The 27859-nt window shown below is 40.6% G+C and overlaps 1 protein-coding gene across 1 annotated transcript in view; it reads right to left on the bottom strand.

The window, feature by feature from the left end:
- Positions 1-16777, bottom strand: part of LOC117742911 (disks large homolog 2-like) — a 36998-nt gene extending 20221 nt beyond the window's left edge. The window contains exons 1-8 of the mRNA XM_034550566.1: positions 16457-16777; positions 10116-10169; positions 8309-8359; positions 7207-7331; positions 2377-2546; positions 2057-2193; positions 1306-1450; positions 703-868 (exon numbers count right to left, since the gene is read on the bottom strand). Of these exons, the coding sequence (XP_034406457.1) occupies positions 703-868; positions 1306-1450; positions 2057-2193; positions 2377-2546; positions 7207-7331; positions 8309-8359; positions 10116-10169; positions 16457-16777 (1169 nt within the window). The remainder of the gene's footprint in view (positions 1-702; positions 869-1305; positions 1451-2056; positions 2194-2376; positions 2547-7206; positions 7332-8308; positions 8360-10115; positions 10170-16456) is intronic.
- Positions 16778-27859: the final 11082 nt, after the last annotated feature.

Below are 27859 nucleotides of genomic sequence, written 5' to 3'. Positions count from 1 at the left end.
GTGAAACTTGGCCACAGCCGCCTTGCTTATGAGATTCAAAATGTCAATGGGATTATCCTGTATAAATAAATGTTTAAGAAAAAAATATCATTGTTCCCTAAGAAGTAAAAAGGTGAAAAAAAGATCTCCCTAAAAATCCTTTCCTTTGATTTAATGGCCAGTATTTGCAGCACGTACTGGGCTGGACACCTTTACAGTTCTCCCACATCTGATTTATGCCATTGGCTAATAGCTTTTTCTACCCACATAAACATGCTCATAAACTTCTGGTTCTGCCCAATTTACACTTTCTGACAATGCTTCATGTAAATGGTGGTTGCAGCAGCAATCTAGCATATTAATATGCATAGCTTGTATGTAGTCTCTGCCACTGATGCCACATCTACATTACACACACAGGACAGACAGACTGTGGTGGTACATGTCAACTGATAATAACCAACCTTATCAAACCCTGTAATTTTGGCAACTTAATCCAACCAGAACTCTTTTTGAAAAACACAGCAGGGGAATCTGGACATAGACTTTGGGATTAAAACCAAAAGATCCAAACACAAAGAAACAAATTGCATCATAACTCCTCGTGGAGTTTTGATTACTTTTTGAATTGCCACACAAACACAGATCAGCCAGGACAAGGGGGGCGACAGGGGACACATCTACCTGTAGTTTTAGTTGTCTACAAGGAAGGGAGGTAATTACCGTAAGAAGGAAAAGCCATCCAACCTGTTTATATCCTCTTCCCCAAGTAAGTGCTTAGGGAGGGGGGAATAACTCCCGGGGGAGATGAGAGGGAGACCAGACTTGTACTCCAGAGTGCCACTGTTGACAGTGGAAGAGATATGATTTTCCATGGCTGGAGAGAAAGCTGTGGAGGAAGAGCGAGACAGAGAGAGAGAGAGAGAAAGAGAGAGAGAGAGCGAGAGTAAAAACAAAGGCAGCTGCTTTAACAAACAAACAAGCTAACACATGCTTCCATGACGTCAAGAAAGTTACCCTGCACAATTTGTTTTTATATTTTGTATTCCTGTTTGCATAATATATTTAATCTCTCATAAAAGGCCTCCCTGTACAGCTTCTAATTCATTTCACAAGTGTGAGTGCAGTTCTATGTTTTTTGGTTGTCAGGTTTGTATGTGGCAAAAATCAATTACTGCATTTGTGTATTTGTGAAATAGAAACGATTCACATTCATGCTCTCAGTGCACACACATCTCACATTACACGTGACACACTTTGAGTCTGGTTAAACTCTTCTAGCAGCAGATGCCTGGCCAAGTTGAAATACAAGAGGTGAGGACTTACAGTGCGTGATATCAGGAGGCCCATAGGGATCTGATAGGTAGACATTGGTGGGCTTTCCCACCTTTAGGTAAACAACGTCCGACGTGTTCTTCAAAATGGACACGGCCTCTTCATGAGAGACCTCCTCCAGGCTGTAGTTGTTCACCTGTCCAGACACAGAAACAGTCCCTGCTTATTTAATCCGGAGCTTTAGAGGCTGCTCTGATCAGACCGACCAGCGTGCTCCCTGTTTATAGGAGACTGGATGACGGCAGATGGTGTTCGGGTGTGAACACAACAGGAGCACGATAATTAAATTAAGCCCTGGTTGAGCAAGAGGGATGCCCTCCTCAAGAAAAGCTTGCTGTTAGACTACTGAGCCCCTAGGTAGACACTTTCTGGTTTACAGACACATTTCATCATTTAGACTAAAGCTGTGTCTGATTAATACACTGCTGGGTAAGAAAGACAGAAAGACAGATAGATAGACCTAAATATTATGATATTCAGAATATTGTATGTAATTTAATCATTTGTTGTGTTTTTTCTCCACGTAGTGAGCTGTAAAAACAGAAACACCAGTGTGATGGTACATTCTATTTCATCCTATTCCACAACAGCACCACCATGACTGTTTTATTGGTTGTACCTACTGTTTTTTCTACTGTGTGTACTGTATTTATATGTATAATCTGTGATAATATACGTACTTGCTAACCTTTATAGGCTTGTAACATACAATCTATTTCATGAAACTCAGTTGTGTACTCACCATTAACAGCCGGTCTCCTACTTGCAGCCGGCCATCCTTCTCTGCTGCCCCGCCGTCGATGATCTTGGTGACGTATATGCTGTTATCACCAGGGATGTGCTGGTTTCCAACACCACCTGCAATACTGAAGCCAAGCCCTGTGTGTGTGTGTGAGTGTGTGTGTATGAGAGATTTATGTTAGGCATCAGACAATACCATGATGATTATGTATCATAAAATACAGCATCTGTGTCTAAATTTGACACGCAAATGTTTTCTGTACTTTGAACCACAAACCCCCTAGTGCTATCTCTCCTGTAATAGGATTTGTCTGAGCTCACCTTTTGGTCCTTTGATGAGTTTGATCTCAATGACGGTCTCGAGCATCGGCCTGCGGCGCCGCAAGTACAGCCGAACAATAGAACCTGCAACCTTCAGGGCTTCTACTGCCTTACTGTGAGAGACTTCAGACACGTCAGAGTCGTTCACCCGCAGGATGCAGTCATTTACTCTGGAAGAGGAACAGTGTGCTTCAATGATCAGTATTATTGGTAATCAATAAGAGAAGATAGATACACCTAGACAATCATTCTTCTTTGACGGGACTCAACTAGGGTTGACTGGAACAGTGTTTACAGGTCATATGTTCCGGCTATTGCGATAATATCGTGTAACAGGAGCTTGTTGCCTTGCCACCCCCAGTACCAATGATCGAGCCCACTCAAGGTATCGTTTTGGAATACTTTTATTGTGACCTGCTAGCTCAGGCAGTCTCTGCCTCTTGCGCTCCTCCTCCTGCCTCCACTCCTACTCAATTATATAGAGAAGAGACAAAAAAAATGACACATATCGTTATTGTGAATTAATTTGACCACGATAATCATGTATATTGTAACAGCTCTAATCCCGAGTTAAAATGAAACAATGATCAGAACAACTTTATGAATAGAAAACAGAGCAGTAGTAACTACTGTACTAACATGTTTACAATGAAGTCAGATCAGTGGTAACTACCGTACTAACATGTTTAGAGTGCAGTCAGATTAGTGGTAACTACCATACTAACATGTTTACAGTGCAGTCAGATTAGTGGTAACTACCATACTAACATGTTTAGAGTGCAGTCAGATTAGTGGTAACTACCATACTAACATGTTTACAGTGCAGTCAGATTAGTGGTAACTACCATACTAACATGTTTACAGTGCAGTCAGATTAGTGGTAACTACCATACTAACATGTTTAGAGTGCAGTCAGATTAGTGGTAACTACCATACTAACATGTTTACAGTGCAGTCAGATCAGTGGTAACTACCATACTAACATGTTTACAGTGCAGTCAGATCAGTGGTAACTACCATACTAACAGTTTTACAGTGCAGTCAGATTAGTGGTAACTACCATACTAACATGTTTACAGTGCAGTCAGATTAGTGGTAACTACCATACTAACATTTTTACAGTGCAGTCAGATTAGTGGTAACTACCGTATTAACATGTTTACAGTGCAGTCAGATTAGTGGTAACTACCTTATTAACATGTTTACAGTGCAGTCAGATTAGTGGTAACTACCGTATTAACATGTTTACAGTGCAGTCAGATTAGTGGTAACTACCGTACTAACATGTTTACAGTGCAGTCCGATTAGTGGTAACTACCGTACTAACATTTTTACAGTGCAGTCAGATTAGTGGTAACTACCGTATTAACATTTTTACAGTGCAGTCAGATTAGTGGTAACTACCGTACTAACATGTTTACAGTGCAGTCAGATTAGTGGTAACTACCGTACTAACATGTTTACAGTGCAGTCAGATTAGTGGTAACTACCGTATTAACATGTTTACAGTGCAGTCAGATTAGTGGTAACTACCGTATTAACATGTTTACAGTGCTTGTCAGATCAGTGGTAACTACCGTATTAACATGTTTACAGTGCAGTCAGATCAGTGGTAACTACCGTATTAACATGTTTACAGTGCAGTCAGATTAGTGGTAACTACCGTACTAACATGTTTACAGTACAGTCAGATTAGTGGTAACTACCGTATTAACATGTTTACAGTGCAGTCAGATCAGTGGTAACTACCGTATTAACATGTTTACAGTGCAGTCAGATCAGTGGTAACTACCGTATTAACATGTTTACAGTGCAGTCAGATTAGTGGTAACTACCGTATTAACATGTTTACAGTACAGTCAGATTAGTGGTAACTACCGTATTAACATGTTTACAGTGCAGTCAGAGCAGTGGTAACTACCGTATTAACATGTTTACAGTACAGTCAGATTAGTGGTAACTACTGTACTAACATGTTTACAGTGCAGTCAGATTAGTGGTAACTACCATACTAACATGTTTACAGTGCAGTCAGATTAGTGGTAACTACCGTATTAACATGTTTACAGTGCAGTCAGATTAGTGGTAACTACCGTATTAACATGTTTACAGTACAGTCAGATTAGTGGTAACTACCGTATTAACATGTTTACAGTGCAGTCAGATTAGTGGTAACTACCGTATTAACATGTTTACAGTACAGTCAGATTAGTGGTAACTACCGTACAAATATGTTTACAGTGCAGTCAGATTAGTGGTAACTACCGTATTAACATGTTTACAGTACAGTCAGATTAGTGGTAACTACCGTACAAATATGTTTACAGTGCAGTCAGATTAGTGGTAACTACCGTATTAACATGTTTACAGTACAGTCAGATTAGTGGTAACTACCATACTAACATGTTTACAGTACAGTCAGATTAGTGGTAACTATTGTATTAACATGTTTACAGTACAGTCAGATTAGTGGTAACTACCGTACAAATATGTTTACAGTGCAGTCAGATTAGTGGTAACTACCGTATTAACATGTTTACAGTACAGTCAGATTAGTGGTAACTACCATACTAACATGTTTACAGTACAGTCAGATTAGTGGTAACTATTGTATTAACATGTTTACAGTACAGTCAGATTAGTGGTAACTACCGTACAAATATGTTTACAGTGCAGTCAGATCAGTTGGTAACTACCGTATTAACATGTTTACAGTGCAGTCAGATTAGTGGTAACTACCATACTAACATGTTTACAGTGCAGTCAGATTAGTGGTAACTACCGTATTAACATGTTTACAGTGCAGTCAGAGCAGTGGTAACTACCATACTAACATGTTTACAGTGCAGTCAGATTAGTGGTAACTACCGTATTAACATGTTTACAGTGCAGTCAGATTAGTGGTAACTACCATACTAACATGTTTACAGTGCAGTCAGATTATTATTATGTGCATCTCCATGTAGACACATTTGATGACAGAGGAGACTGTGTGTGATTGTTGGCAGGAGATCCTGTTTACTGTGCAGTGGTGACCCATGTGCTCATACATGTGTACACACGCACGCACGCACATCCACACAAACACACACACACACACACACAGACTTTAAAGCATTTCATATAGGTTAATAGAAATGTTATATTAAAATAAAATGGTGGTGTTATTGTGGGTTCAGTCTTGACAACATCCATGCTTTACCCTCCAAAACAAGGACTCCATGAGAAACACTTAAAACGCTCCCAGTGGCCCCCGAAGCCGAGCGGCTGCATTAAGTATGCTTAGTGCTCTGCTCCAGCGTCCCACAGCAGCGACAGGCAGGAAGTGTGTCTGGCTTCTATAATGTTATAACCAAATCCCTCTCAGGCCTCCTTCCTCCCATAGATTAGACCCCATCCATAATGCATTAGTCTTGCTGCCCACCTCGGAGTGGGTGACCATCAATTAAGCTAAGAGTGATTAATGCCCGGCCTGCTTCTCCTCAGATTGTTGTCCACAACGTGAGAGGCTTGACTGAACATCCAATCAGCAGTTCAGTTTACAGCACGTAAACAGTGAGCCTGATGTATGAGGACGATGTTGTCAATCAAGCGGTGGCTCTCTAGCTTCACACAAAGGAAAGAGTGTTCACTCACAGTCGCGTAAAGACTGAGCTCATGTTGTGTTCTTGCCTCTTTGATAAACTACTGTAAGCGACGTGGGTGTATGAGCAGGAATAAATCAGTCCAACACGTTCTCCTCGTAACTTTAGTTCAACTCTACATTCCAGCCGTACCACCAAGTCCACCTTCTCTTCTCTCTCTCTCCCCTCACTTAACCCCATCACCTAACTGCACCGACTAGTGGTCATAACTAATAAATGTAATTACATTTATGTAATTCTTAAGCTACTCCTGAGATTAAATTAACGGAAGGTTAATGTCTGTGATTTGTGATTAGAATTAATGTACATGTTAATGGAGATTGTGGTGGCCTATTCCTTGTTCCTGTCCTATTCTGAGCCATGTTACGGGACACGTTAAAAGGCTTGAATAATTACATTAGATTGATTATTATTAGATTACAGTATTAGATTAGATTAGATTGATTATTATTAGAGACGTTGATTCCATTTCCATAATTTTGTCAATTTATTTTCACTGTTATCGAATTTAACAAAATCATAAGTCTAACTTGAGTTCTAATGTGAGCTATAACCTGAGGTCAAAGACTGAGCCGATGTCCCGTTCTAGATAAAGAAATAAAACCCGAGACTCAGTCCTGCCCTTTCCTCTTATACCAGCTGATCCTCATCTGCTTAATATAAATAATTTCCAAAGAAAATTTCGAATATGAATATAACATCCATTTATATGACAAATGAACGTCTTTAGATCATACAAATAAATCAAATAACATGATTTGTAATCAAAACAGAATATATGGTTCTAACAGAGATAAATAGTTCAAAAGGAATGTTGTTAATATAGAGAGAATTCATTTGGAGAAATATGAAAGATCATCAAGATAAACTGACAAGGTGTCAAGTCTCCCCTGAGAACCATTATACAATGGTACCTGTTTTTGTTTGTTTCAGAGCAGTGATACTGCTGTATAATATCTCAAATATGTGTTATATGCAGGATTTCTGAGGGCATATTATCCAGTGCAGTAGTGGAGGAGTAAGCAGTGGTAAAGTGGTGTGGTGAGAGATTATCTCTAAATATTCCTCTTACAGGAGATTTCTTTTCTCACGTGTTTTTGAGAACTGCAAGTTGTTTCCCTGTCAGGTCAGAACACATTTAGCATTATCTCCTCTTAAAAAGCTGAGGGAAGTGGAAGTGACTGACCTCAGCCGTCCGTCCTCAGCTGCGGCTCCTCCAGGGATGATCTTGGTGATGAAGATGCCCGGGTCGTCACCAATGTGTGGGTTATCTGTGCCTCCGGCGATGCTAAAGCCCAAACCCGAGTTACCCTGTGGCCATGGAAAACAGTCAGGGACAGGCAGTCTCATTCTGTATGCAGTGTGCCAAGATCAGTAGTTAACACATCAACTGCAGTGGGACTCTGTGTTTAGTATCCTGCTGTAGAAACATGGTTCCTGCTGCTGATGCTTTCAAATCAATGAACATTGAAGCTAATGTTAATGCTGATGCAGTGCAAAATGCACACATTGTACATTAACTATATAATAGCAGTAGCAGTGATTCCTGACCTTTTTATGTCTGACAGCCCTATCAAATGAGCATCCCTTCATCATCACTGCTGTCATGTTCCACTTCGTATCCCCTAAGCAACTGGATATTTACCGCTTGGCATACAAGTACCACTGGTTAGGAATCACTGACACACACACCATAAAAGCAATCTTGCATACTATTTAACAGCACTGAGTGAACAACTAAAAATGCCCTTGCAAACAGCCTCGTTGCCTTTACAGGAGGATGAATGTTGACTTTTAATTCTTTTAATTCTGTTGAAAAGGAACAATTTCTTTAAAAGTCAATAAACGCTCTCTCCTGATTCCATCATGACAGACACACAATGAAATATTGTATTCATAAGGCAGCGGGCTCACACCAGAGCAGGAGATGCAAATAATATCCCCTGGATGCTCACTCACAAAAGGAAGGTCAAGTTTTGATTAAGCCGTTAGCTGGTGGGAGTAGCAGCTTCTCTTGATTACAAAACTGAGTGTCCCTGCAGGGCATTGCTGCCTAGATGCTGAATCAGAAACACTGACATAATAATACATGAAGTGACTGGTCCCCACACAATTCATACTCGGAGAATGAAATAATGTGAGCTAGTAGCTCATAATGTAAACAGATATCTGGCAGCATGGATGTTTCAACTTCCCTTTAGCACTACCTTGCATGTCATTCAACATGAGGCCTGTTCTCAGGGATTATCTGAGGTGACACACAGCTGTGAGGGATGTGAGACACTCACCCGCTCCAGAGTGATTTCCTCAAACTCGTATTCAATTTCTGTGCCATTGACCTGAGGGGACAGAAAACAGATTGAGATGTTTAGCCCTTCACACATTGGCGAGACACATTGTTCTCTCAGAATAGTGGAGAGGAAACAACTGAAATACACATTTAGGTATTTATTTACTTCTTTGTCTAATGTCTGTCTGTAGATTTCTCCTGAATTCATCAGCCGTTACCATTAGATAATGCCTTATTTGTACAACATCCAATTTCAGAAAACATGGATTACAAAAAAACAATTGTCATAATGTGAGAACAACAACACGTTTCATGGTGATATCCATCCTTTAAATACTTGACCCTATTCACCTGTAGTGTCTCCTCTTAAAGTTTCAGAGTGACGGTGACGTAATCTCCAGTGAAACAGAAAATCTAAACGCTGTACTGTAAGAAGATGGATTTAAATAAAATCCTTCGCATTTGATAGGACCACTAAAACGTTGGCGGGCTTAGAATGAAGCGCCATCCGGAGCTACACAGGGCTGTGTCTCCACACACACCTGTCTTGTCACTAAGTTGCAGATAAATTGATGGATGGATATTATTGGTTGAAACTGGTCGTTACCAGCATATGTACACATGTACCTGTCAATTTTGTTGAAAAGATAATTGGATTTCATAAAACCTTGAAGAGATAGATTTTTTTGTTATCATCTTTGCTATATTGGTAAATAGGTGCACAATATGACCGGTGATTTATTCATGGAGGATGATGTTGACTCTAAACTCTCCATACTTAAATTGAGCAGAGCCTGTGATTTCTCTGCTAAATAGCTGCCACCTCAATGGAAACCATTTACGGTGTTGTTAACCACATGGCGGTTAATCACAGCGGATTTGGCCCCATCCTGTATCTCAATGAGATGATTAATTAGCAGAGAGCACTTCCGTCATTATGCATTCATACAGGAATAGCACACCAGCATGTGAGACGATGCATATCATAGTCCCAGTTGGACATCATTTTTGAGCAGCGTCAGATGTTATTTTCAGAACTGAAGAAGAAGACCTGAAGACTTAATTAGCATCGGCAGTAAAAGAAGCAGAGTTTATCTGAAGCTACTATATGATCATCACTCTATCACATGAACTAAATAGCTACAATATTAGTAATGGCTGAGGATGCTGCTGTCCTCATTTCTACACCACACAGAGAAGCACCTCTTACTGTTAACATACTGCCAACACATGACAGGACACCACTTATTTATCCAGCTTTATTTATGTGTTCTGATGTAAAATACTGAGGTGAAGGTCTTGAGAAGTCTTTTATTCATGAAAAACACCAATAATTCAGAACCGCAACCTCAACCAACAATCTGATATAGTCATCAGATATATATAATAATAGATATAGATAATATAACACCATACACCAATTATGCAGGTATCTATATATATATATATATATATATATATACTATATGTATTAAAATAATAATAATAGGTATATTTATTTATGTTAGTAAATCTGAACTGTGTATATTAACTAAATATTTAAGATAACAGTTGATACTAACATAATATGACATTAGTAATTATTAATAAGTAAGTAATAGCAACCTCCAGCATACATATATATATATATGTATATATATATATATATAAATGTAGCTATGATCATAACTCTTACACACAACCAATATATATTTGAGAGATTTAAAAAAACTGTGTGTGGGAGCAAATGTTGCTTACGGCCATACCAATAATATAATAATAATAGGTGCATGAAAAAATATACAGAAGGTTACAGAGAAACTCACATAAGAAACCGACTCCAACGTGTCTGTGTTGACGATTATTGGTGCAGGGCTGGCCTGTAAGAGAGACAGGGATAGAAGGGGAGACTTATGATTTAGTGATAAAGGGCCCACCACTGTCCTACTTTCCATAAATCTCTGTATCATCAACAATTTAAAAGACTTCCGTTTGCTATACAAGTACAGGTCCATTTGCAACTAGAGACGGATGACAACACGGTAAACGAGTGGATGTGGTAACCTTCTATTGGGCGCATATGCATTATGATAGTAAATAATTCATGATTCATATAGGACAGCAGCTTGTGTTGAAATTTGCTGTGAATACCTGTAAAAGTAAAGGTTCACATTTTAATGGCACCGATGGTAAGACTGTCAAAACATATTCAACTAACAGCTTTCAAGCTCAAGTCATGTTTCCTCTGCACCTCTCGCTCGTCTCTCTTGTATATTGATAATTTGACCTCCAGTCAGGAGAGGATATTGAGGTCATATATTGTGCAGCATGAAATTAAATCAATGTGCACATAAACTGCTTTCTCCTGGTGGCCTGTAGAAATTGAGCAGATGGTTAAACGCAGCACTCCTGAGAGAGGAACTCAGATTGTTGTCCACAACGTGAGAGGCTTGACTGAACATCCAATCAGCAGTTCAGTTGACAGCATGTAAACAGTGAGCCTGATGTATGAGGACGATGCTCAAGGATGCATTTAGAGATTCCTTTGAAATTCATCCTTTGATTTTGTCCCCACAAGATGAATAGAACTCAAACAAATAAGGGCAATAACAAAAGAAAAGGCTAATCATTATCAAATAATTAGAATGAAACGGAATGTAATGCATATCAAGTAGTATATTGTGTTGTGTGCAAAAGGTGAGAGACCCACGCAACTGAAGCTCTTTGAGATTTAGAACAGTTGCTGAATCCGGTCACCGATCCTTGTTTTACATGAGGCGTCATCACATGATGTATGCACACACACACACACACACACACACACACACACACACACACACACACACACACACACACAAACACATATTAATGGCTTTACTGGATTGTATCTATTTTATTTTCTTTACATTACATAAGATCTGTTTTTAATGTTACCCTGTTCTCTATTCACCTCTGACTGATTAAAATCGAGGAACAACTGATTAGCTGTCATCAATCTGCTTTCTGATTGGTGACAGATCAAGTGCAGTTCAGACACAGCTCAGTAAACAATGTGAATACTTGAATACTCACTGAGGAAGACATTACCCAGAGGCAGGAAATGGGACATTATTATTAATAATTATCATAAGTTTTCATTCCCAAATTGTCATCAAGTCGAATGAATAATGTGAGGGGTTATGACTCAAACATTTCTATCAAAATGTTGTCCAAGTGAGCTCAAATCATTTCATTAATACTTTTGCAGATTAGTTAAGACACATTGGATCCAAATCAGAATCCCACATATTTGCCTGTTTTTTAAACTCATTGTCTTTCCCGATGTGTTCTGTATTTTTGGTTTGTCTCAGGTCTTTTTTAATCTATAATCTAGCCCATGAAAACTACCAAAAAACTACTGAATTACTGAATTAGAGCCGTCTTATTTCCCTCCAGTACAGCAAATGTAAGACATTTCCTCACCTTATCCTGAAACTTCATTAATGTAAATGATCAAACGTCACTGTGGCTCCTTCAAATAAGAGTCTGAACGTCACAGAGACAGAGAGACTGATGAATTGACCAAAATAGAAAGATGACAGTTGGCCGGCCATGATGTTTGAGAAGCCAAAAAGTGATTGAAGGAAAGATGTGTTTGTGAGAGGAATGATGAGCGGGATTAAGACACATCTGCTTGCCGTGCACGTACTTTAATTACATGAATGACTCCACAGTCGTTCTCAGACAGAGGACATGAAATATGAACTTGACTCAAGAGAATCCTTTCAATATAATTTACCGCAAAAATACCCATTCATTCATGTCTGTTTGAGCAAACAAAAACCTTCTCCCACCACATCCTTTCACTTCCATACACACACCACTCCTCTGTAATGCAGGTAACATCCAGAAAGGACATTCATCAGACACAAACAGTCTCGAGCAGCTACTGCACGAGGACAGACTCTGAGAAAGAAACAAAGCAAATCTTCTTCGATAATGCCGGAGAGCAGGATACTGAAATAATCCCATTGTAGGTCATTGATCTTGACCCTGTCTCAGGATGCTTGCTGTTGACCTCTGCCTGTCAAGTGAAAGGCATGCCAGCATTGTAACCTGTCCCATACTGAAGGCTTCATATACCATAGTCATTTAGTCACCTAATGTCTAACAGAGAATACGTGATCTAAAAATACATCATCACTCAATTGCTTTATACAGTTTCACTTGTGTGCCCAACAGGACCCAATACCACATCACATGGATCCCACTGCCACTAGCAATGCATATGTATGCACACAGAGACAATGGCCACTTAAAGGGAATGCCACTTAAAGGGAATGCCTAACTGCCCTTGGGCTCATCTCTCTCCTCTTGTCCATGCTTTCTAACATCGCCACGTGATCAACTGCCTCCAAATACATTAAGCCATCAAGGATATGTTAACAGGCTTTCATGGAGATAAACTCTACTGCTAATCATATCAGAGACTATATTCTAAGAAGCCTTGAGAATAAGAACAGTTGAGTCCTACAGTAAAGACTTACTGCAGGCAGAATGAGTGTTGTATTAATCGGGGCAGCTCTCTGAAGGCTTCTGGCAGACGTCTCATGAATACCATCACTCCACTAAAACATGTGCATTCCTATCTAAACTCCTTCAGTGCCAGTTGCCAAAATGTTGTGTATTTGGTCTTTTCTTTGAAACTTTCAGTCTGATATTGTGCTGAAGACAGTAACAACGTCCAGAATGGATGATGAGGAGGGCGTAAAAGCCTTACTCCTACAGTGAAGACTGTCATCATCACACTGCAGAAACCCAGGATGCAGCATCAGACACTTCAGTCACAGAGTGAGGGGCTTGTATTTCTTGTTGTGCTCTTGTTGAGGTTGGCTCAATAATTCAGCAGCTCCTCTATGTAAAATGGCTCATCAAACAGGGGAGTGTATCAATAATTGACTGGCATGCCATGTAAAAATAGTCAACAACCCGTTGTGAGATGTGGAGGTTAAAGTATGGTCAGAGTGAGGCTGAAGGGAAATGCAGGAGCATGAACTAAATGTACAGATAAGCTCCACCAGAGGACCGAAGAGTCTTAAAATGAGAGTGACACTACATTCAAACTGCAAAGTCATATGTTCATTCTGGCCGGCAAAGATAACATTGATGTATTCCTCAGGGTCTAATTAGAAATGATGAATCCTCATTTATCTCTTCATGTGTCGCAAAGGAAAGTTATAATGAAGAAGATAACAACTGTTTGAGTTTCAACAGACAGAACCGGTTCAATCTTGTCAAAAAGTGATTCTGACATTCAACTTTCAAACTCAATATTTCCATTAAAAACATGCCTTCCTACTCCAGTCTGTCCATGTCCTCCTGTCCACAGAGGAGCAGTGGCGTCCGGTAGGTCGGGCCCAGTTACTTACTGACGCTTTTATGTTTTAAAGTCACGACTCGGCCTGCAGATGTTGTGCCTAAACTAGCCTCTGTTTATCGTACCATTGGACAACATCAATATACAAATTACTCACTGCGTATTTGTATATGACAAAAGTATCAAAGGAAATAAGAAACTGTTCAATAAACTGAATACTTAGATTTGATAGTTTATGTAAAATAATCATGAAAACCATGTGTGGCATCACAAGGGGACAGGTAGCTACAAAATGGCCGCCAGTGCAAGAACTACATCTCCCAGCCTGCCTCACCGCTCACCCAGCTGCAGCTGCTTAAGGCACCTGATTGAGGCAGGGCTGGAAGACTTAAGAGAGAGCACCTGGGAAGGAGAGGGAACACAAGCGGAAGGTGAACACACAAGCACCTGGAAGAGGACGACAAAGAAGACGACCTCGTAGCCTGGATTCACCGGTGTTGAGTTTTGTTTGGTTAATTAACCACTTTCTCCTCCGGGATGTTTTCTAACTGGACCCTTTTTTGATACTTTGTTGTTTGGACGTTACCTTGCTGGTGGGATGGGAAATAAACCTTTACTTTTTGTTAAATACCCTCGGACGTGCCTGTGTCCAGCTCTCTTTTTGCACCGCCCCAGGCTAGCCTGTCCTAGCGACAGCCCGTGACACTACACATGATTGTTTGAGTTGGGTTTTCCTTTATGAGGGAATATATAGCAAATGCCACCAAATATGAACAAAATCTAATTATTCTTTGAACACCGGCATCAATGTCTATTTAAATCACCCTCATTGGCCCATTCTCCATTCAAAGCATTGATATATGTTTCTCCACATACCCCACCCACCATGTGGATCCAAAGCCCGTATTTATGCCCTGATCCCGGTGTTCCAGCTCATACTCGGTGTCCAGCTCCTCATATTTCCAAGGCAGCACAATAGCTGGAGAACAGGTAATACCTTTCCCTCGGCTCCGTGATGGATGGCCTCACATAACCTCTCACTGGCCTTGCCCGAGGTCATTTTGCTCGTGCTATGGTTGCAAAAACACCACACATCCCGGCAATTAAATCCCAAATCATGATTTGCCTTTGCCATACATGGGTTTTGAGAAATACATTAACGGTGTGGCGCATTCCCTTTGATTTTGTTGATTTTGGTTTTGTCGATGGAGCTACTCTAGACCGACAATATTCACTGCCCCAATAAATTGGCTGATATTATTATTCATCATTGCAGCCATGACTGACAGCATATTTGTAAGTCAATAAGTAACACAAATCTGTATTACAGAAATGCAAAAGATATTTTTTAGTAGCTTTAGGAAATGTACCTCTATACATTACATAATGATTTATAAAAAAAGATTATAAAAAAATCCTTATCAAAATTGAATGCTAATAATTAGCGTACGTTTTCAAATCTCAAATACTGATATCACGATGGACCTCAACAATCCAACTCCCATTAAGGCAGATTTATTTTTCTTTTTGCAGAACTAACTCACACATGGGCGGCTGCAGATGTCTACAAGTGCAACTGGAAAAGATTCCATGAGGCTTTGATAACAAGTTCAATCGCTGTTGTCAATCTGTGGAGTGTAGCCAAACAGAAATGTATGAATTACTTTCTGAAACTTGTCCTTTGAATATTATATTCCAACAAGAGAACCTGGCCAATTAAAGCCCATTGAGCAACTCAGGAAATGTCTGATCACAGAATAGTGCCAACATTTCTGTCCACATCACTTGACAATCTTGCATCTCCGTCTTTCTCAACACATATTTCTGCTCTGGCAAACAGATGCAGATTACCAGCTTGGTTCATAGCTCGGCTCTCTAGCTCCTGGCAGACCTGGTCAACCTTGAAATCCATTTGTTCTATAGCTGAAAACCACTGGGTGTGTACGTAATAAACATCCCTGTTCTTTAATTTCCCTCTTTAACAGGGCAGTGTCATGTTTGGCACACAGTGCATTGTAGAATTGCAAAGACTGTTCGCATTGCACGTTTTAATATTGCAGGTTGTGTGACCGATGCACCCACGATTCATTCCTAGCTAATAGATGTTGCTAATTTGAATTCCTAACCACATTTGAAATGGATGTCCATGTTGTTTTCTTTGGAAAAACAACTTAGTTACTTGGCTAAAGCCCTTGATTTTTCATGACGAAATGAGGTGAAACAAAATGTCAGTTCAAGATTAGAGGCACAGGCGGGATGAGGTGAGCTTGTTTTCAAAAACGCTAACCTTCATTCCGTCACAGTGAACTAGGGTGAAAGCTCTGGCTAATTCTGAGTGACAACACATACAGTAAGCCCTCCCACCTGATTGCCAGACATGATTTGACAAAGAGCAGCCATACAGAAGCCTAGCTTGAGGAGGACAACATATGGGACCGTCATTACGGTCATCAAGTCATCAGGACACCAAACTATTGACCTCATTTCTGCTCTGTGGTTTTACTGACGTTTGAAGCCTTGAACAAAAAATAATCACAGATGTTGATGCCAGTTAAAAAAGATAAACATTGAGGTTTTTTTCAGGATAAGAAACCCCCCAGAAACTGCAGTTTGTGACTGCCCATCATATTGTAATGGCAGTCAGCACAGCCATTGGTCTTTTCCTTCATTAAAATCTACAAAACGTCCTACGTTATAATTTACCTTCATGTAGACTAGACTGGAAGTCACAAACAGAGTCCAACTGTCTCACAGCTTGCTGGTCCTCGTGGACACGTGCGGATAATCGTTCTGACAGTAGCACACTTTTACCTGGTGGAGCTCCTGCCAGCTCTGGACGCAGCCACACTCAGGGGGCCACAGGTCACAGCTCCCCCCCTTGGCTCTGATTGACGCCAAGCGACCGGGGCTTCTGGAGGACATGCTGTCCAAATGCCAGGCCGCCATCTGGCCCCCCCTTCGGGGAAGGGTGTCACCGCCAGGGACAGGTCTGTGATGGTACCGCTGGCCCGGGTGCTGGTGGTTGTTGGTGTGTTGATGGTGCCAGCTGAAGGAACATGGCACATCCCCACAGTCCCCCCTTCCATCCAAGTCCGCTATGCAACTCTGCTGCTTGCTCAGATAAGCAGTCATGCTGCCACCTCGCAACACTAACCTCTGCCGACTTCAACACTGTTTCTTTGGCTTCTTTCTGTTCCTCCTCTGTAGGTTTATCGGTACTGTCACCAAACACAAGACGTGGTCCTGCTGATGTACGAGTCCCTCGCTCCAGCAAAATGAATGATGAATGAAGCGACTGGCTGGGTGCTGGAGCTATATGGGAGCTGTGTGTGTGTGTGTGTGTGTGTGTGTGTGTGTGTGTGTGTGTGTGTGTGTGTGTGTGTGTGTGTGTCAGAGCTTCTGGAGTGGAAGAAGGATAAATGAGAGAGAAAGAGAACGGGGAGGGAGGAAGAGGGAAGAGAGAGACAGAGAGAGATGGAGCAAGATGCTCGATGAAAGTGAAATGGAACGAGAGGGAGGAGAGCTGAGTGAGGGGGGGGACGACGACGGGGGGAGTAAAAGAGGGAGATGAATAAAAGAGAATGAGGCAGATAAGAAGAGTAGGGGAGAGAGAGAGGCAGAGAGAGACAGAGATAGAACGAGAGAGACAGAGACAGAGAGAGACAGAGATAGAAAGAGAAAGAGAGAGAGAGAGAGTAGTCTGTGCAATCTGCCCTCTGTCGATAAATGACTCAACTTGCAGTGCTGCTCGACAGCATCCGCACCTCCAGGCTGAAACAATTGAAGGTGCTACTGAGAACTGGAGGCAACGGGAGTTTGAACTACAATTCCCTTGGCTGCTACAGTGCATCTAAGGGTTTACAGACAAGTAGGTAGATGTGCCTTCTAGGTTTGGGAGACAAAGATTTGTGACATCAATTCTTCACTTCAAGCTAAATTCATTTTATTCTTCCATCAACAAAGGATCCATAACATTGTGTAATGTGAAAGGCGTTTCTCTTTTTAAGTGAGAATTATCACCCTCTGCAGTTCCCTTCAGATCTGAGCTGATTTCAGTAAAAAGACCTCTACGTTTCCCTGGAATTGGTGAAGACCAAAAACGGAGCTTAGAGAAGGATGGATGTTGGTCTTACTGTCATCACTCAAATGTATTCTAATGCTGCACTGTGTGTGCAGGATGTGGATATACAGGTAACTACAGAAGTTGCTAAAAAATATATTCCAAAAATGGAGGGCTCCCAAATGAAAGAGCTGCATGTACAGTAAGTCTTTAAGACGTTTTCCTTAATTCAACAGTAAATACAATCCCCCTACTTTCTGTGGAGATCTTCAGAAACACAGAAAACTAAGCAGTACAAGGGTACTATACCTTGAATAGGGAAGGTAGAGCTGTAGTAGCACTCTAGTAGCACTTAAATGTCCCTTACCGATAGCACTTTGTAGTTTAGCACTTTAGTAGCACTTAAATGCCACTTACGGATAGTACTAGTTTAACGTTATTAAAGAAATTGTACTTGCTTGATTCTTGTTATTCTGAGTTTGGACTCATGGTTTAATGCACTTATTGTAAGTCGCTTTGGATAAAAGCGTCAGCTAAATGACATGTAATGTAATGAAAGTGCAACCAATCCAACAAGATACAGATCCACACCTTGCCAACCCCATCTCACAGCTGTAGAGCACATGTGTTCTTAGGCATTTAACTCACTGGAAGCACAAATGCACTCTGATCAGGAACTGCATTTCCTGACTCCAACCTCCCCCTGTTTCTTCAGTCAGATGGAATAAAGGCCCACAGGGCTTTCAGTTGCCAGCAATTAAAACTAAAACGTCCAGCGTTAGCATCAACTTAGAGAGAGGTAACAAGCCACATGCCTCACGTTGTCTCAAATACACAAATGTTCACACTATGTTTATTCTGAATTCTCACACGGAGATGATGTCACCATGACAGCTCTCCACACTGAGATATAAAAAGAGGTTCAGCTCTGGCTTTACTACACCACACAGTACACTGCCATCACATGGTGTGTTATGTAATGCCTTATGAGTGTGTGGGCGTTATTCTTATCCATTCTATCTACCAGAGGCAACCGCCACACAACAGTCAGCGATGGAACACAACACCTCATCAGAGCTGCTGATTGAGGCAGCGAACAGCATGCCCTCGTAGGAGCGCGAGAGCATCAGTGGGCAGCCTAAGTGCGTGAGTGTGAGTGTGTGTGAGAGATGAAGAGTGTGTGTGTGGGCAGCAGAGGGCTCGGTTGGATGGATCGTTGGTCAGTTAGAAGGAAAACGCACACATCAACAAACACAGACCTCTCCGCTCAGCTGCCACATCCCCCTTCACTCCTCCATGTGTTTGCAGCTTCGCCCACGTGCCTAATTTCATTATGATAGGATGCTGCTCCCCATCTGACAATGGAGGACGGTCTGAGTCAGAACCAACTGTCACGATACAACATGACATTTAGATTTCAGATTTACAACACTGTAAGACACACTGTAACAAACATGCAATGTCTGGGCTTTAGCGGCACTGGGAACCATGACCTTTGCAGATTTTCATGAACATGTATATTCTGAAAAAAATCATCATCATCATCAAGCTCCACCCCTCCTCTCCTGTGTCCTTGAATCTTAGGGGGTTGGGAGGGTCTTGAAATGCCACACTAAAGTCTTTTCATTTGTCAAGTATTTAATTCACACAAAACCGTACAATGTATCATTGGTTTGGTAACATAAACATGTTACATTGTACGTACAATGTATCATCGGTTTGGAAACATAAACATGTTACATTGTACGTACAATGTATCATTGGTTTGGAAACATGTTACATTGTACGTACAATGTATCATCGGTTTGGTAACATAAACATGTTACATTGTACGTACAATGTATCATCGGTTTGGTAACATAAACATGTTACATTGTACGTACAATGTATCATCGGTTTGGAAACATAAACATGTTACATTGTACGTACAATGTATCATCGGTTTGGAAAGATAAACATGTTACATTGTACGTACAATGTATCATCGGTTTGGTAACATAAACATGTTACATTGTACGTACAATGTATCATTGGTTTGGTAACATAAACAAGTTACATTGTACGTACAATGTATCATTGGTTTGGTAACATAAACAAGTTACATTGTACGTACAATGTATCATCGGTTTGGTAACATAAACAAGTTACATTGTACGTACAATGTATCATCGGTTTGGAAACATAAACATGTTACATTGTACGTACAATGTATCATTGGTTTGGAAACATGTTACATTGTACGTACAATGTATCATCGGTTTGGTAACATAAACATGTTACATTGTACGTACAATGTATCATCGGTTTGGTAACATAAACATGTTACATTGTACGTACAATGTATCATCGGTTTGGAAACATAAACATGTTACATTGTACGTACAATGTATCATCGGTTTGGAAAGATAAACATGTTACATTGTACGTACAATGTATCATCGGTTTGGTAACATAAACATGTTACATTGTACGTACAATGTATCATTGGTTTGGTAACATAAACAAGTTACATTGTACGTACAATGTATCATTGGTTTGGTAACATAAACAAGTTACATTGTACGTACAATGTATCATCGGTTTGGTAACATAAACAAGTTACATTGTACGTACAATGTATCATCGGTTTGGAAACATAAACATGTTACATTGTACGTACAATGTATCATTGGTTTGGTAACATAAACAAGTTACATTGTACGTACAATGTATCATCGGTTTGGAAACATAAACATGTTACATTGTACGTACAATGTATCATTGGTTTGGTAACATAAACAAGTTACATTGTACGTACAATATATCATTGGTTTGGTAACATAAACATGTTACATTGGACGTACAATGTATCATTAAAATGAAAGAGATGTTTTAGAAGTGGTAGTTTTGTGGACATAACTGTCCAATAAATAACAGTTCACAGTACGAAGTATAAAAATAATGTACAATGTACAGAGATTAAGAGAGTCCAGGTCTGAATAAGAGTCTGTGTCTGGATAAGAGTCCAGGATAAGAGTACAGGTCAGGATAAGAGTCTGGTTCAGGATAAGAGTCCAGGATAAGAGTCAAGGTCTGGATAAGAGTCCAGGATAAGAGTCCAGGTCAAGAGTCAAGGTTTGGATAAGAGTCCAGGTCAAGGTAAGAGTCCAGGATAAGAGTCCGGGTTAGGATAACAGTCCAGTTCTGGATAAGAGTCCAGGTCTGAATAAGAGTCTGTGTCTGGATAAAAGTCCAGGATAAGAGTACAGGTCAGGATAAGAGTCCAGGATAAGAGTCAAGGTCTGGATAAAAGTCCAGGATAAGAGTACAGGTCAGGATAAGAGTCCAGAATAAGAGTCCAGAAAAAGAGTCCAGGATAAGAGTCAAGGTTTGGATAAGACTCCAGGTCAAGGTAAGAGTCCAGGATAAGAGTCCGGGTTAGGACAAGAGTCCAGTTCTGGATAAGAGTCCCGGTCTGGATAAGAGTCCGGGATAAGAGTCAAGGTTTGGATAAGAGTCCAGGTCAAGGTAAGAGTCCAGGATAAGAGTCCGGGTTAGGATAAGAGTCCAGTTCTGGATAAGAGTCCAGGATAAGAGTCAAGGTCTGAATAAGAGTCCAGAAAAAGAGTCCAGGATAAGAGTCCGAGTCAGGATAAGAGTCCCGGTCTGGATAAGAATCTGGGTCAGGATAAGAGTCCAGGATAAGAGTCCAGGATAAAAGTCTGGATCAGGATGAGAGTCCGGGTCTGAATAAGAGTCCAGGTCTGGATAAGAGTCTGGGTCAGGATAAGAGTCCAGGATAGGGTCCGGGTTAGTAGGGGTCCTTGTTGATGAGCCCAGTATAATGTAATACATTGTATTGTACGTTTTAAGCATGTAATACTTAAATTAATACAACATGTAATGCCACACAGTCCAACTGTGGTGTGTGTGTGTGTGTGACAGTTTGCCACTCCACTCAAATACCATCTGACCCTTGACACAAACTTGGGATGAGCCAATCAGAATCAGTGGCGCCAGAAATAATGGTTTAATGGATGTATGATGACCTTTCTCCGACTTTAAAGGCATACATAGAAATACACATGTTACTTCGAGTGTAAAATCCAAGTGCACATAAATTGATTGAAGACACTGATCCCTATCGTCAGATCTATTTGGCCACATGAACAACAACATGCAAGGATAGGCAATGATTGGAATTTGAAGAACACCCTGAATCTGACAAAGAACCTTTGAACTGAAGTTGCATTGAAACATTTTTCATTTGAGTGCAGTCATACTGCACTCACTGCACTACACCTCACTTTCCACATGGGGGCACTTACAGCTCAGCGTCCAGCTGAGAGCATGCCTCAGTAGCAGCATTAAGAGGATCCCTGAGGAAACTCTCTTCACAAACAAGGAAGGGCACTGAGACTCATTTGAATAATTACATATTCACATATTTTAGCACCGATAAATGCCCTAACGATTAATTCTACTTGAATGGTGGTAAAGGGTTAAAGGGTCAACATTACGTGTTAACACTACATGTGATCATCCACCCAGTCACAGACATTCACTCACTGATGGGAGGGGCTACCATGCAAGGGGCCGCCGGCCCAACAGGACTCTAACACACCCATTCACGAGCAATTTGGGGTAAAGTGTCATGCCCAAGGTTACATTGACCTTGTGACTAGCAGAGCTGGGGATGGAACCTTCCATTCTCTGATGGAAGGACAATCCACTCTACTGTCGCCCTGAAACTAGATGTGAAGTCGCAGCTCAACTCTCTCTAACTGAACTGTGACAAGGTGGCGAACTGTGATCATCATTGGTTTCAAAGTCCTCATCGCTGTCCACAACTCCTCACAGAGAACTTAATGAAGCTTTGTACTCACACGGCTCCTCGGTTGAGACTAGGGTTGGAAAGGGGCGGAAAGTTTCCGGTAAATTTACGGAAAGTTTCCACGGGAATTTTGGCTTGGGAATTTTGAAAAAAAAAAAAATGTGCCTAAGTTTTTTTGCAAAAGCATATAACAGGGAACTTAAATGTAGTTGAGAACAAGACTATGCACGGCGAGCTCAGCTGGACCCTGAATGCAGCTGGTTGGGAACATTGTCTGCCAGAAACATGAACATAAAACGTTCTGTTGTTTTTGAACGTCTTTGTCATCAGTGTCTGAACGTTTCAGCCCTATGCCTGGCAAGTGTGAGAGCGCCAAGTGGCGTAGAGGCCAAGTGCGGTATTGCAGACAGATAGAGATTTCAGTTATAGCTCACAACATATTGAAAAAAATAACTGAACTAGTTCATTTTTTGGAGCTGTGAACTTAGTTCAACATTTTGAATTATGAACTATGAACTGAACTAGTTCATTTTAAAATGTGTGAACTATGAACTAAACTAGTTCATGTAGAAAGTGAACTTTCCCAACACTGTTTGTCATTACCTAGCATATTGTAAACTGAAGCCATGTTCAATTTAATATCAAGTTTATTTGTATACAGTAGATTAACTTTTTACAGTAGTGAGGAGGACGTTGATGAGGTCCAGGAAGAAATCATTTAGACCTGAAAGGATTCAGGGAAAAACACACAAAAAAAATTGGGGTTGGGGGTGGTGATCATAGGGAATACACCTTTTTTATTCAACGTTCATGTTTTTGTTGTTCGATAAAAGAATAAAGTTCTACTCACAAATTGTCAAAAAAGTCAAAAATGTCATTTTTAAAAGTTGTATTATAAATGTTTGCATGCATGTCTGCTTATGACAAGGTACATACAGTTAAATGACCCCAACATTTCCAGTTTATTCCCGTTAATTCCCGTGGAAAGTTTCCAACTTTGAATATTCCCGGAATTTTGCAACCCTGGTTGAGAGACAAGCATGCATATACATATAGGAAACAAAGGAACTTTGCACACATTGATACAGATGTGATGTCAACAGTTAGCCAAAATGGGACGTTTTGGTTGACAAAACATGATGCAAAAACCAGCCGTCGACAAGGAACAATGACATGTATCGATTTCATGTGGCTCAATTAGGTGTGCATATAGATGCAGCAATTTAGAATGTCCTTCTGGTCCGTGGGGAGGCCCAGGCAGATCTGTGGTGGAACTGCTGTAATGTTTCCCACACCGAGCAACAAAGGATGACATTGTAGTTGCTGTTTAATGTATTGGTTCAACTTGATGTGTTAACCAGCAATTCAATGGTGTCTTGTTCATAAATTCAATTAAATTCAATTAAATTCAGTTTATTTTGTATAGTCCAATATCACAAAATACATATTTGCCTCAGAGGGCTTTACAATCTGTACACATACGACATCCCTGTCCCAGGACCTCACATCATAAATGTAGTGTAATGATGAAATCAATTAGTTAGTGTGGAACATATTTTGCGCTTGCAAATTAAAACATGTATTAATAATGTCACAGGAAGACCAGTAGAGCTTCCAGATAATTCGGAGGGCTCATACGCGCTTGGAAGATGTTGTGAGCTGAGGAACTACACTGAATATGAACTGTTACACCACCTTGTTCATCAACCATAACAGCCGCTCTCCTGAGTCCTGATGTAGCTCAATAGCTCTCTCTCTCTCCACATACAGATTTTTTCCCTCAAATGAAGGATACTGTCTTTTATCGCACAAGAACAGGGTCTCTTATAGGAGCAGGGAGGGAGCAGGGAGGATGCAGGTAGGTTTCTCTATGAATCAACCTGCTCACACTGCATCCATTCAAACCAGAAACGTGGCCTCCTGCGACAATGGTGCAATGACGCAAAGCGAGCCGACAAAGTGGATGAGGACGAGAGTATATGGATATATACATCATACACACATACACTGTATATCTTTTGTAAATGCCTTTTGAGAGGCACTGCCTCCTTCCATGCCTTTCCCTTATTTTCTTCCAGTGGACCAGGCTCACAGCTCAGATCTCAGCAAGCATGTTTACAGCTCGAAAAACACAGATTTCCCATCACCCCGGTATGAATAGTTAAGAATTTGTGGTAGACAATGTTTCATAAAGCTTACAGAATAGACAAGATGACATATCTCTATGTCCCCCCTCTTCTATTAATTGGATATATAAAAGGTTTTCTTTCACTTCTTTTTGAAAATAATAATACGAAAAAAAATCGGACTTCTGTGCCGTCATTTGTTGGTTATTTCTCGCATTCTTCCACCAGAGCAGCCTGTTCTCTCTCTCTCTTGCATCAACAATGTCCACATGAGTGTTATTGTGTGTGCTGTTGTATATTGTAATGTTTGTGAGCCTATGTGTTAGGCCAGGTTAGATCAGTGACACTGTACTGGTCTCTGCTCCTTACTGAACCCAAACCCCCTCATTAGCACAGAGTTGGCTCGGGTCAGAGTTCAATCTGATTGGTCGGTGTGATTCATTTTGCTCACCGATCCCCCTCTGATGAGCTTTTTGTATCTATAGAAAATGGACAGCTGTGTGTGTGAAGGTGTGGCGCTGTCCAAAGTGCACAAACAGAGTGACAGATGCCTTCGCCTGACAAATCTTTAATGACAGTGCTATTAGTAGAACGATATTTAAACCAAAACAGGGTTTGATGGGAGGAACTAACATTGAGCATATAACTAGAATTGAAGGATCTTCTGATTCATTCACATTGTTTCGTCAATGTGACGATTCAACTGTGAGACTGCAGTGGAATCAGGCTGCTCCTTAGATTGAATCATCAGTGGACTATTCGGGGTGAATATAGGCTTCCTTTTTGTTTGCACTTAAGGGAACAGTGTGTAGGATTTAGAGGGATTGATTGGCAGAAATGGAAGATTATATTCATAACTTTTTCCTTTGCGTAGAATCATCTGAAACTAAGACCTGTTGTGTATTTGTTACCATAGAATGAGTCCTTCACGGAGTCCTTGTTTCTACAGTAGCCCAGAATGGACAAACTAAACACATGTTCAAACCTGTAGTTCTCCTAAACACTTGGAAAGGCTTGTGTGGCAGGAGAGGTCTTTAGTTGAATGCAATCTGCATCTTCACCACTAGATGCCACTCAATCCTACACACTGCTCCTTTTTCGAATTCAGAATTCAAAAATGTTATTCTCCTTTAGTCTTTTGTGCCAATTGATGTGTTTGTGATGCATGTTTTTTGTGACTTTTGAGGCCTATTAGTTACGGTTAAATATTGTGGTATCCTTTACAGTATTGATGCTATAGGTTCTCACTGTAGCTCTGATTCCAACATTAACTCTCATCACTAGAACTTGTAAAACAGCTTGTCCGCCCATCCCTCTTCTTCTCTGATGCTGAACCTCTGATGCATCCCTTCACCACATCCAAACTAGATTACTTCAACAGCATTCTTCATGGTACATCATCCAAAGTATTACTAAACTCCAGTACATCCAGAACAATGCCTGTTTGCTGACTCCTTCCTGCCCCTGACACCATCACCTCTGTGACCCCTGCCGCCTTTCTACCTGACCCAACTTCTCCACTGCCACAATGCTTCCTGCAGCCTTGGTTCCTCTGACACCATCCAGGACCGAACCCTGGACCTGAGTCTTTCCATAGCAGCCCTGTTCCTCTGGACCTCTCTTCACAAACACTGCACCAATCTACCCGTGTTCAAGAAATTACTAATCTAATATGTACTCGTTTTTTATCTTACATTTAATTTATCTATCATTCAAAGTTTCTTTGAATATCTTGATAAGCACTTTCTAAATCAGATGCATCATTTATTTAATGATTACCATTTTAATCACCTCTTTTGAAGTCACAGTGATATAGAAGATTCATAAGGCAATCTGTCTTGCCAATGTAATTAATCATTTATTATTAACCTTTCCAGGGACAGGTTCCCCTCAGTCATGTGGAATAATTTGAATTCACATTTACATTTGGAGACATTAAATACTAAGTTGGCCTGAATGTAATGCTCACCCTATTCAAAGGTGACAGGGTATCAAAGGTGATAATGGCCATGGTTACGACTATAGCATATATTCCATATTCTTGTATTGTAAAGATATTCAAAACCACTCCTCTCCAAATAAATTATTCTCATTTAGTTACATTGGCAATATAATGTTGCCATGATGAAAACCATTACAAAAGAAAATCGCCATGAATTGTTACAGACAAAGAAAGAAAAGACAGAGAGAAAAATGTCCATTAACATCTAGAGGCTGTGCTGCTTCCTCACACTCAAACCACTAAACTTACAGAACACAACAACCTTACTCCAGCATGTACTGCAAACGCAGGAACACTACACAGACAATAATAAAGTGAAACAATACGTATTAATTTGAAAAATGTTCCTTTATTCTCCCTGTGTAATATTCTTTAACCTATGCAACTCAAAGAGTCGTAGTTCAAACCTCAACCTCCAGTGTAAACTGGATGATACTGTGAAAATGATACGCATCTTTATGCTATTAATGTGCTTAATGTCAGCGGAAGTGGAGAGTGGCGGAAACAAACTCAGTGGAAACCTAAAAAGGCCAATGGTTGTTGATAGATCACCAGCCAGCTATTCCATTAACTGATAGAAAGCAGGTCTCAGAGGAAACATCTCCTATGTAATGAACTCCATCAATTTAGAGAAGCTGTTGAATGGAAAGATACATTTGTAATTACACTGCATATAAGAAATGGCAATAAAATCAGGGGAGCTGTGGATGGTTTCATTATCGCTGCACATGTAGCTGGACACTCAGTTTTTACCATACAATGAAGGATCTTGACAGTCATTAAGGAGTCCAGATTAAAATAGCTTTGCCTTCTGAGACTGCTTGGCCATGTTGCTGTTGAAGAGGAGTCTTAACCTCAGACTCCTACAGTTAAAAAGATGTTGAATAAGTCAAATCTGTGTGCTGGAATCTTACAAATACACTTGTGTGGGCATGACACGTATCAACATAGTAACTAGCTAAAGGGCTTAAAAGAAAGGTACAACAAAGGCTTGAACATTCTAAAAACACAGGGGTGTCGATCACTCTCCAAGCTTCTGGCCCGTGCAAGCTCTCTAACCTGTGATTCGTCCTCAGTGCCACAGTGTCTCTTCTTCAGCTTCCCTTTCAGGGTCTGTTTCCATTTGCAGACGGTAACTAGCGAGGGCCATTTAACTGGACTCAAATTAAGATTGAGCCCCATACTCAGGCTCCCCAGATCCGGGGCCCATCCT

The sequence above is a fragment of the Cyclopterus lumpus genome, chromosome 14, assembly GCF_009769545.1.
Source record: "Cyclopterus lumpus isolate fCycLum1 chromosome 14, fCycLum1.pri, whole genome shotgun sequence".
NCBI classification, from domain to species: domain Eukaryota; kingdom Metazoa; phylum Chordata; class Actinopteri; order Perciformes; family Cyclopteridae; genus Cyclopterus; species Cyclopterus lumpus.
The sequence above is the reverse complement of the archived record's forward strand: the minus strand, read 5'-3'. Positions and strand labels throughout refer to the sequence as shown.